General features: G+C 39.1%; 1 protein-coding gene across 5 annotated transcripts in view; it reads right to left on the bottom strand.

The window, feature by feature from the left end:
- Positions 1 to 12,942, bottom strand: part of HERC3 (HECT and RLD domain containing E3 ubiquitin protein ligase 3) — a 141,772-nt gene that overhangs the window by 60,560 nt on the left and 68,270 nt on the right. For all 5 annotated transcript variants that reach the window (XM_081232871.1, XM_081232875.1, XM_081232874.1 and 2 more), the window contains exons 15-16: positions 12,114 to 12,277; positions 11,868 to 11,981 (exon numbers count right to left, since the gene is read on the bottom strand). In XM_081232871.1, coding sequence (XP_081088997.1) covers positions 11,868 to 11,981; positions 12,114 to 12,277 — 278 coding nt within the window. The remainder of the gene's footprint in view (positions 1 to 11,867; positions 11,982 to 12,113; positions 12,278 to 12,942) is intronic.

Raw genomic sequence — 12,942 nt, 5'->3', positions numbered from 1 at the left:
GGCATCACACAAACACCAAGGAGGAAACCCAGGAGCCCCTGCCTTCAGGCCTGCCTGCCACCACGTGTTCCTGTACCCTCCGGGGGCAAATCTGGCTCCCAGCATCGCCGAATGCTGAGGCACACACAGCTGCCTCATCTCACCACGCACAATAACACTACCCGAAACCAGACACTGCCCCGGACAAAACAAACAGCTGATGTCAGGTTGACTCCAGTCTTTATTTTGGAAGCATTTTCTCTTTTTTCCTATGTTTTTTTCTAAATTAATTTTTATTGGAGTATGGTTGCTTTACAATGATGCATTTTCTTTGTATCACTCACTTTCTCACTTCTGAGGCCCTCTATGGGGCCCACAAAGTCACTCACTCTGTGTGCTACTTGTTTTTCAAGTGTAGATGATGGCAGTTAATAAGCGGAAATAAATAAGTCACTACCACCTCTTCTTTAAAATAAGCTGAGGGAGACCTTCAAGATGGCGGAGGAATAAGACGTGGAGATCACCTTTCTCCCCACAAATACATCAGAAATACATCCACATGTGGGACAACTCCTACAGAACACCCACTGAACGCTGGCAGAAGACCTCAGACCTCCCAAAAGGCAAGAAATTCCCCACATACCTGGCCGTGTGGCTGCCAGGGTCTTGGTGCTCCGGGCAGGTGTCAGGCCTGTGCCGCTGAGGTGGGAGAGCCAAGTTCAGGACACTGGTCCACAAGAGACCTCCCAGCTCCACGTAATACCAAACGGCGAAAGCTCTCCCAGAGATCTCCATCTCAACACCAACACCCAACTCCACTCAACGACCAGCAAGCTACAGTGCTGGACACCCTATGCCAAACAACCAGCAAGACAGGAACACAACCTCACCCATTAGCACAGAGGCTGCCTAAAATCATAATAAGGTCACAGACACCCCAAAACACACCACCAGATGTGGTCCTGCCCACAAGAAAGATAAGATCCAGCCTCATCCACCAGAACACATGCACCACTGTCCTCCACAAGGAAGCCTACACAACCCACTGAAGCAACCTTAGCCAATGGGGGCAAACACCAAAAACAATGGGAACTACGAACGTGCAGCCTGTGAAAAGGAGGTCCCAAACACAGTAATTTAAGCAAAATGAGAAGACAGAGACACACAGCAGATGAAAGAGCAAGGTAAAAACCTACCAGACCAAACAAACGAAGAGGAAATAGGCAATCTACCTGAAAAGGAATTCAGAGTAATGATAGTAAAGATGATCCAAAATCTTGGAAACAGAATGAAGAAAATACAAGAAACGTTTAACAAGGACCTACAAGAACTAAAGAGCAAACAAACACTGATGAACAACACAATAAATGATATTTAAAATTCTCTAGAAGGAATCACAGCAGAATAACTGAGGCAGAAGAATGGATAAGTGACCTAGAAGATAAAATAGTGGAAGTAACTACCGCAGAGTGGAATAAAGAAAAAGAATGAAAAGAATTGAGGACAGTCTCAGAGACCACTGGTTCAACATTATACACACCAACATTTGAATTATAGGGGTCCCAGAGGAAGAAGAGAAAAAGAAAGGGACTGAGAAAATATTTGAAGAGATTAGAGTTGAAAACTTCCCTAATATGGCAAAGGAAATAGTCAATCAAGTCTAGGAAGCACAGAGAGTCCCATACAGGACAAATACAAGGAGAAACACACCAAGAAACATTAATCAAACTGTCAAAAATTAAATACAAAGAAAACGTATTAAAAGCAGCAAGGGAAAAACAACAAATAACATACAAGGGAATCCCCATAAGATAAACAGCTGATCTTTCAGCAGAAACTCTGCAAGCCAGAAGGGAGTAGCAGGACATATTTAAAGTGATGAAAGGGAAAAACCTACACCCAAGATTATTCTACCCAGCAAGGATCTCATTCAGATTCAACGGAGAAATTAAAACCTTTACAGACAAGCAAAAGCTAAGAGAATTCAGCACCACCAAACGAGCTTTACAACAAATGCTAAAGGAATTTCTCTAGGCAGGAAACACAAGAGAAGGAAAAGACCTACAATAACAAACCAAAAACACTTAAGAAAATGGTTGTAGGAACATACATATCGATAATTACCTTAAATGTAAATGGATTAAATGGTCCAACGAAAAGACACAGACTGGCTGAATGGATACAAAAACAAGATCTGCATACATGCTGTCTACAAGAGACCCACTTCAGACCTAGGGACATATACAGACTGAAAGTAAGGGGATGGAAAAAGATATTCCATGCAAATGGAAATCAAAAGAAAGCTGGAGTAGCAATTGTCATATCAGACAAAATAGACTTTAAAATAAAGAATGTTACAAGAGACAAAGAAGGCCACTACATAATGATCAAGGGATCAGTCCAAGAAGATATAACAAGTGTAAATATTTATGAACCCAACATAGAGCACCTCAAAACATAAGGCAAATGCTAACAGCCATAAAAGGGGAAACTGACAATAATACAATCATAGTAGGGGACTTTAACACCCCACTTTCCAAGGACAGATCATCCAAAATGAAAAGAAAAAAGGAAACACAAGCTTTCCATTATACATCAAACAAGATGGACTTAATTGATATTTTATAGGACATTCCACCCAAAAACAACAGAATACAACTTCCTCTCAAATGTTCATGGAACATTTTCCAGGATATTTAAGAAAATTGAAATCATATGAAGCAACTTTTCTGACCACAATGCTATGAGACTAGATATCAATTACAGGAAAAAAGCTGTAAAAAATACAAACACATGGAGGCTAAACAATATACTACTAAATAACCAAGAGATCACTGAAGAAATCAAAGAGGAAATCAAAAAATACTTAGAAAAAAATAACAATGAAAACACAACAACCCAAAACCTATGGGATGTAGCAAAAGCAGTTCCAAGAAGGAAGTTTATAGCAATACAATCCTACCTCAAGAAACAAGAAACATCTCAAATGAACAACCTAACCTTACATCTGAAGCAATTACAGAAACAAGCACAAAAAAAACCCCAAAGTTAGCAGAAGGAAAGAAATCATAAAGATCAGATCAGAAATAAATGAAAAAGAAATGAAGGAAACAATAGCAATGATCAATAAAACTAAAAGATGGTTCTTTGAGAAGATAAACAAAATTGATAAACCATTAGCCAGACTCATCAAGAAAAAAAGGGAAAAGACTCAAATCAATAGAATTAGAAATGAAAAAGGAGAAGTAACAACTGACACTGCAGAAACAAAAAGGATCATGAGAGATTACTACAAGCAATTCTATGCCTATAAAATGGACAACCTGGAAGAAATGGACAAATGTTAAGAAAAGCACAACTTTCAGAGACGGAACCAGGAAGAAATAGAGAATATGGACAGACCAATCACAAGCACTGAAATAGAGACTGTGATTAAAAATCTTCCAACAAACAAAAGCCCAGGACCAGGTGGCTTCACAGACGAATTCTATCAAACTTTAGAGAAGAGCTAACACCTATCCTTTGCAAACTCTTCCAAAACATAGCAGAGGGAGGAACACTCCCAAACTCATTCTACGAGGCCGCCATCACCCTGATACCAAAACCAGACAAAGATTTCACAAAAAAAGAAAACGACAGGCCAATATCACTGATGAACATAGATGCAAAAATCCTCAACAAAATACTAGCAAACAGAATCCAACAGCACATTAAAAGGATCATACACCATGATCAAGTGGGATTTATCCCAGGAATCAAGGATTCTTCAATATACACAAATCAATCAATGTGATACACCATATTAACAAACTGAAGAAGAAAAACCATATGATTATCTCAATAGATGCAGACAAAGCTTTTGACAAAATTCAACATCCATTTATGTTAAAAAACCCTCTAGAAAGTAAGAACAGAGGGAACTTACCTCAACATAATAAAGGCCATATGTGACAAACCCACAGCCAACATAATTCTCAATGGTGAAAAACTGAAACCATTTCCTCTAATATCAGGAAGAAGACAAGGTTGTCCACTCTCACCACTATTATTCAACATAGTTTAGGAAGTTTTAGGCACAGCAATCAGAGAAGAAAAAGAAATAAAAGGAATCCAAATTGGAAAAGAAGAAGTAAAGCTGTCACTGTTTGCAGATGACATGATACTATACATGGAGAAGACTAAAGATGCTACCAGAAAACTACTAGAGCTAATCAATGAATTTGGTAAAGTAGCATGACACAAAATTAATGCACAGAAATCTCTTGCATTCCTATACAGTAATGATGAAAAATCTGAAAGCGAAATTAAGGAAACACTCCCATTTACCATTGCAACAAAAAGAATAAAATACCTAGGAATAAACCTACCTAAGGAGACAAAAGACCTGCATGCAGAATACTGTAAGACACTGATGAAAGAAACTAAAGATGATACAACAGATGGGGAGATATACCATGTGCTCAGATTGGAAGAATCAACATTGTGAGAATGACTATACTACCCAAAGCAATCTACAGATTCAATGCAATCACTATCAAACTACCAATGGCATTTTTCACAGAACTAGAACAAAAAATGTCACAATTTGTATGGAAACACAAAAGACCCCGAACAGCCAAAGCAATTTTGAGAAAGAAAAACGGAGCTGGAGGAACCAGGCTCCCTGACTTCAGAATAAACTACAAAGCTACAGTAATTAAGACAGTATGGTACTGGCACAAAAACAGAAATATAGATGAATGGAACAGGATAGAAAGCCCACACATAAACCCATGCACATATGGTCATCTAATTTTTGATAAAGGAGGCAAGAATATACAATGGAGAAAAGACAGCCTCTTCAGTAAGTGGTGCTGGGAAAACTGGACAGCTACATGGAAAAGAAGGAAATTAGAACACTCCGTAACACCATACACAAAAATAAACTCAAAATGGATTAAAGACCTAAATGTAAGGCCAGACACTATATAACTCTTAGAGGAAAACATAGGCAGAACACTCCATGACATAAATCACAGCAAGGTCCTTTTTGACCCACCTCCTAGGGAAATGGAAATAAAAACAAAAATAAACAAATGGGACCTAATGAAATTTAAAAGCTTTCTCACAGCAAAGCAGACCATAAAAAAGAAGAAAAGACAACCCTCAGAATGGGAGAAAATATTTGCAAATGAAGTAACTGACAAAGGATTAATCTCCAAAATACAAATGCAGCTCATGCAGCTCAATGTCAAAAAAACAACCCAATCCAAAAATGGACACAAGACCTAAATAGACATTTCTCCAAAGAAAATATACAGATTGCCAACAAACACATGAAAGGATGCTCAACATCACTAATCATTAGAGAAATGCAATTCAAAACTACAATGAGGTATCACCTCATACCGGTCAGAATGGCCATCATCCAAAAATCTACAAACAATAAATGTTGGAGAGGGTGTGGAGAAAAGGGAACCCTGTTGCACTGTTGGTGGGAATGTAAACTGATACAGCCACTGTGGAGAACAGTTTGGAGGTTCCTTAAAAAACTAAAAATAGAACTACCATACGACACAGCAATCCCACTACTGGGCATATACCCTGAGGAAACCATAATTCAAAAAGAGCCATGCACCACAATGTTCATTGCAGCTCTATTTACAATAGCCAGGACATGGAAGCAACCTAAGTGTCCATCGACGGATGAATGGATAAAGAAGAAGTGGCACATATATACAATGGAATATTACTCAGCCATAAAAGGAAATGAAATTGAGTTATTTGTGGTGAGGTGGATGGACCTAGAGTCTGTCATACAGAGTGAAGTAAGTCATAAAGGGACAAACAATTACCATATGCTAACACATATATATGGAATCTAAAATAAAATGGTTCTGAAGAACCTAGTGGCAGGACAGGACTAAAGAGTCAGACATAGAGAATGGACTTGAGGACACAGGGAGGGGGAAGGGTAAGCTGGGACCAGGTGAGACAGTGGCATGGACATATATACACTGCCAAATGTAAAATAGATAGCAAGCGGGAAGCAAACGCATAGCACAGGGAGATCAGCCCGGTGCTTTGTGACCACCTAGAGGGGTGGGATAGGGAGGGTGGGAGGGAGACGCAAGAGGGAGGAGATATGGGGATATATGTGTATGTATAGCTGATTCACTTTGTTAAACAGCAGAAACTAACACACCAGTGTAAAGCAATTATACTTCAGTAAAGATGTTAAAAAATAATAATAATAAAATAAGCACAAAGCAGCCACTTTAGAATGTTGCTTCTATACACCATAGCCCTTCGCCCATACATATTATGTCCCTCTGTAATTCCTTTTGCACTATACTGAACACCCCACAGAGGCAGCCACCATGTCCTGTACGTGTCTCCATCCCCAGTGGTAGCAGGCACATGACATACAGTAGGTGCCCAAGACTGCTTACTGAAAAACAGTTATTAGGGCTTATGATATGCCAGGCACTAGGTACTCTGACAAGTAAGGCCTTTCCATGGTTTCTCCCATTTAATTCTCACAGTACTGTTATAATTCACATTTATTAATAAGGATGCTAGGCTTATAGAAATTAAGTAATTTGCCTAAGGTCACATAGGTCGTAGGCCAGAGTTGAGACTTGAACCCAGTTCTTTTTGACTAAAGCACGTGCTCTGAACTGTATGCTATACTGCCTCGGCTACTGCCAAGGCAAAAAACTGAACACATAAAAACTCATACAGTGTGAGACCGACAGACACACAGACAGACACACACACACAAAGGAATATTATTCATCCATAAGAAAGAAGGCAATCCTGACATTTGCAACAACATGGGTGAAACTAAAGGGCATTTTACGCTAAGTGAAATAAGCCAGACAGAGAGAGACAAACACTGTATGGTATCATTTATATGTGGAATCTAAGAAAAATAAGAAAGCCAATCTCACAGAAACAGAATAATGGTGGTTGCCAGGGGCTAGGGAGGGAACAGGGGAGGATATGGGGAGATATAGGTCAAAGGGTACAATCTTTTCAGTTATAAGTAAGCTCTGAGGAGCTGAAGCACAGCATGGTGACTATAGTTAATAACAGTATTAAATACTGGGAACTTGATGAGAGTACATCTGAAGCATTCTCAAAGCACACAGAAAAGGAGTTAACTATGTGAGGTAATGGATGTGTCAATTAACTTGATCTTTGTAATCATTTCACAATGTATATCAAATCATCATATTGCACACTTTAAATATATACAATAATGTCGATTATCCCTCAGTAAAGCTGGGGGGAAATCCACTTATTGTTCATTACTCTCATTTAAAAGTGTTAAGTTAATCTCAGAAATAAACCCATGCATATATGGCCAATTAATTTATGTAAAGGAGGCAAGATCACACAATGGGAAAAGGACAGTCTCTTCAATAAATGGTGTTGAGAAAACTGGACGGGCACATACAAAAGGAGAAAACTGGACCACTATCTTACTTATCATACATAAAAATTAACACAAAATGGATTAAAGACCTGAACGTAAGACCTAAAACCATAAAACTCATAGAAGAAAACGTAGGTAGTAAGCAACTTGACATCAGTCTTGGCAATGATTTTTTGGATCCAACTTCAAAATCAAAGGCAACAGAAGCAAAAATAAACAAACGGAACTACATCAAACTAAAAAGCTTCCGCAGAGCAAAGGAAATGATCAACAAAATGAAAAGACAGCCTACAGAATGGGAGAGGTATTTGCAAACAATATATCTGATAAGGGGTTAATGTCCAAAATATACAAAGAACTCATACAACTCAATATCAAAAAAAAAACAAACCAAAAAACAAAAACACCAACCCAATTAAAAAATGGGCACAGGACTTCAACAGACATTTTTCCAAAGATGACATAGAGATGGCCAAAGGCACACGAAAAGATGCTCAACATCATTAATCATCAGGGAAATGCAAACCAAAACCACAGTGAGGTTTCACCTCACACCTGTCAGAATGTCTATTATCAAAAAGACAAAAAAATAACAAGGGTGGGCAAGGATGTGGAGAAACGGGAACCCTTGTGCACTGTTGGTGGGAATTTAAACTGGTGCAGCCAGTACGGGAAATTGTATGGAGGTTCCTCAAAAAATTGAAAATAGAACCACCATATGATCCAGCAGTTCCACTTCTGGGTATTTATCCAAGGAATACAGAAACACTAATTCGAAAAGATTTCTGAACCCCCATATCCATAGCAGCCTTATTTACATTAGCCAAGATATGGAAACAACCGAAGCGACCACAGATGGATGAAGGGATAAAGAAGATGGGGTGTATACACACACAGTGGAACAGTACTCCTGTAACCCAGCAGGACCCCATGGGGCCTTCCCAGGACGGGCCCCTCCCCCATACCCGCTGCTGGAGCTCCCCTGAAGGACCTAGATAACAGTACCTGATGCGCCTTTCCTGAGTTGTCTTGCAGATACTAAAACCACCACCAAATGGAAGAGACTAACTACCTGATGACCAGGAGCACACAGACCCCAGACCTCTACCGGAGCCTGAGGATTGACAATGTGACACTGCCCCGTTACCTCACCAGCAACCGACCAGAGACTTGTGCACAGGCAGGTTACATACTCTGCGACTCCCCTGCCTCCCCTGGCCTTTAAAAACGCTTTCCTGAAACCCACGGGGAGTTCAGGTGTTTTGAACACTAGCTTCCCTGGACTCCTTGCTTGGTACCCTGCAGTGAATGCTTCACTTTCCTTCCCACAACCCGGTGTCAGAAATTGGCTTTCCTGAGTGCAGGCAAACGGACCCGAGTTTGGTTCGGTAACACTCAGACATTTAAAAAAAAAAATGGAATCTTGCCATTTTCAACAACCTGGATGGACCTTGAAGGCACTATGCTAAGTGAAATAAGTCAGACAAAGAAAGACAAATGCTGTATTATTTCACTTATACTTGGAATCTAAACAAACAAAACAAAGCAAAACAACAAGAAGCTCATAGATAAAGAGACAGTTTAGTGGTTGCCAGAGGGGAGAGGGGATAGCGGGTGGGTAAAATGCGTGAAGAGGGTCAAAGGTACCAACTTCCAGTTATAAAATAAATAAGTCACAGTGGTATAATGCACAGCATAGTGACTATAGACAGTAAAACTGCATTGCATATTTTAGTTGCTAAAGCTGCTAAGAGAGTAAATCTTAAAAGTTCTCATCACAAGAAAAACAAAATTTGTAACTGTGTGGTGACAGACAGTGACTAGACTTACTGTGATGATCATTTCACAGTGTATGTAAGTATCGAGTCATTATGTTATACACCTGAAACTAATACAATGTTACATGTCAATTATACCTCGAAAAAAAAGTAGTCAAAAAAACATGAATCAATATATGAAATAGCTTTAGCATTTTACATTAAAATCCAAGATAGGAAGAAATATAAACTTTAATTTCTAATAGCATTGTATAACAGAAAAAAATGCCACAGAAACCACAAAAGGTCACACAGTAATTTCACCTGATTTTCTATCTTTCTATAATAACTAATTTTTGAAGAGGAGATGAGCAGCTGGTATTTAAGACTTATATCTGGTTATCAAATGTTAAGGGAAAGGAACTATAAAAGTTGCTCACTTAAGTATCTCCATTCAGAGACCACAGTCATGGTAACCTATATTTTAACACCAGCAACTTCTTTTTCAGGGTCAAAAAGAAATAGGGCTCATTAGAATTATTTTATTCAGCAGCAAGAAAGGGTAGATTAGAAGTCAGAAAAACTGGCTTTTAAGCTAACTGAATTGGTGGAAAAATTGTTTAGCTTCTCTGGGCCTCCAATTTCTCACCTAGAAACAAAGCAGTTGGCTAAATAATTCATAAGGCTTACTTCAGCTCTTAACATTTTATGATTCAAAGAGTATTCACAAACTGATAAAACAGAGAGGCTTATCTTTTTACAATTTCTTTTTTTTTTTTTTTTTTTTGCAGTACACAGGCCTCTCACTGTTGTGGCCTCTCCCGTTGCGGAGCACAGGCTCCGGACGCGCAGGCTCAGTGGCCATGGCTCACGGGCCCAGCCGTTCCGCGGCATGTGGGATCTTCCTGAACTGGGGCACGAACCCATGTCCCCTGCATCAGCAGGCGGACTCTCAACCACTGCGCCACCAGGAAAGCCATCTTTTTACAATTTCTAAATCAGCAGGTGAAAACAGAGTTCACTGCTAGCCTCCATGTTAAATTTCCATGTAAACCCATTTTGAAGACTCATCCACTTTTTTGAAAAGGATTTTGGTTTTTTAAAGTAATCAGAAGTCTTATTAAAAACACAATATTGTGTCTAGCATTGATCATCTGTTATTTAACAAAGAAAAAAAATCTTCCTTAATTAAATAAACCAATTTAAATGCCTTGCTTTTGGAAACCGCTACTGACCTCCAAAAGCCCTACAGGGTACAGGGAAATACTGCCTAAATGTCAGTGATGAATCTGCTAAATTGGCAAGGACTCACTTCAAATGTGTCTGCTATGCATGGCTTCACTAAATGTAATAACCAAATAATCACTCTGTTTTCTGACACCACTCAAATTTATACATAATCCACAGATGGGGGATCCTAAAAAGCCTTGCATATCCCAAGCCAGTCTACAATCAAACTGAGAAGCCAAGCCAAGGGTGGCAGGCAGGAACCCGCAGTTCTCACACATAGTGAGAACCAGGTCAGGGATACGTGACATTTTCACACACATAATCCCAAGTCAGAGCTAGCCTATAGGGAGGGTTCAGGCAGCTGACACAGGATGACTAAAGTAGGCTAGCTGTTAGATGAAGACAATTAGTAAATGATCCTTTCCTCAGTGTCAAAGTCAAGCTGCAGTGGGACTCTGGCACGTCTCACCCTCACCCAAAGAGCCCCCATTGAACTCCAGCCAACTGGCACCATCTGGAAAGACAGGTCACGTTGCCAGACCTTCCAAGTTTCAAGAAAAGCCAGAAATACATTCTATGTGTCTTGACTCTTTAAAATTGTGGTAAAAGACATATAAAGTTTACCATCTTTAACATCTTTAAGTGTACAGTTCATTAGTGTTAACTACATTCCCATTATTGTGCAATGAATCTCCAGGACTTTTTCATCGTGCAAAACTGAAAGTCCTAGAGATTATCATATTAAGTAAGCCAGACAGAGAAAGACAAATATCATATGATATCACTTATATGTGAAATCTAAAAAAATGATACAAATGAACTTATTTATAAAACAGAAATAGACTCAGACATAGGAAACAAACTCATGGTTACCAAAGGGGAAAGATGGGGGGAGGGATAAATTAGGAGTTTGGGATTAACACATACACACTACTATATACAAAACAGATGAAGAACAAGGACCCACTGTATAGCACAGGGAACTATACTCAATATTTTGTAATACCCTATAAGGGAAAACAATCTGAAAAGGAACATATATAGATATAGATATATGAATCACTATGCTGTACACCTGAAACGAACACAGTATCGTAAATCAACTCTACTTCGATTAAAAAAATAAATAAATAAAACAAAGTCTATACCCATTCAATGACCACTCTCCATTTTCTCCTTCCCCAGACCCTGGCAACCACCATTCTACTTTCTATGAGTTTGACTACTTTAGATACCTTGATTTTTTTAATGTTGGCAACTAGTTAAAATTTATACCGTTCTGGGTGACTACCCATTTGTGACTGCTTATGATTACTCAAAGCACTTCAGTGTTTCAAAAATGCAAAAGCCAGCTGATAAAACACAGGTATAGAACTAACATCAAAGTCAAGGACAAATTTTAGAGTTCAGATGTGCTTTTCTTGCCCTTGTACTCTGAGAAAAGATTAAAGCTTTCAGATATGCTTTACATGAATTCTTACCATGCCTGCTTGATGTAAGAACCACATGAGGTAGTCTTCCTGAATGTCCACAAGGCTGGAAATCTCAGGAATATAAAAGGTATCATATTCCACATGCTTCACTTTAAGATTTACCTGATGAAGAATAAAACAAGGACAACTAAGACCCAGGCAACTGGTAAATGGCTTCCCATAGAACATCTCGGTAGATCATTTTACCCTACTAGCTCTTCATCCTTCTCCCCTCTGGCTCTTCTCTATGCTCACCTTGTATAATTTTTCCAAGAGCTTGAGCGCTGCTGTAACATAATTGTTAAACAGCACAGGAATTAAGAATGTCTTTCTTCCTCTCAGTAGATAAACGACTGCACCTTTATAGAGGTTTACCAGCTTCGCGAAATATTTCGGGCATACCTGAGACCACCAGTTATCTTTAGAAAGAAAGGAAAGACATATTTCAACATGGGATCTTCGTCAAGTATTGATGTCTTCTGCCTACTAGCTAAAAACTGCTCCAGCTAGAAGATAAGCATTAGTCTAAAATACAGTTTCCCAAAACTAACTTTAAAAAGAATCCATTAAAGCATTTCTGGAGAGAGTGGCAGCTGTACGAGAATCCTGGAGCTTTGTTATAAAGCTTTATTTGATTTTTTCCTCAAGGACTCATCCAGAAGGCTAATCTAAAAGTTCAGTTCCAAGGGCACATGTGGACAAGATGCTCAGGCACATATTTCGGGCAGGAGCATTCACATATCCTCGTCCTTTTAGCCCTCTTCTCAGCCACCACCTAAGTCCTGTAAAAAAACACCCCAAACTTTTAATTAAAAGTCAGGTAATATTCCTTCAAAGATTGCTATCTCTACCTCACGGTCTATTAGAACACCTGAGAAAATATGCCCCAAAGGGCTTTTGAGCTTAAAAAAAATTAAAGACTCACATCTGACTAGTGCTTTCATGATTATCTGTAGAATGGTTCCACCTTCTACAAAAGGTGGAAGCCATATGGAAAAGCCAGTATTCCATCCTGAGCCACACAGGTCTCTTTACTCACGGGGAGACCACACTCAACTAACATCCTAGTCCATACGGAACGCAG

Source organism: Mesoplodon bidens (assembly GCF_964165515.1).
Source record: "Mesoplodon bidens genome assembly, chromosome: 1".
Taxonomy (NCBI): domain Eukaryota; kingdom Metazoa; phylum Chordata; class Mammalia; order Artiodactyla; family Ziphiidae; genus Mesoplodon; species Mesoplodon bidens.
The sequence above is the reverse complement of the archived record's forward strand: the minus strand, read 5'-3'. Positions and strand labels throughout refer to the sequence as shown.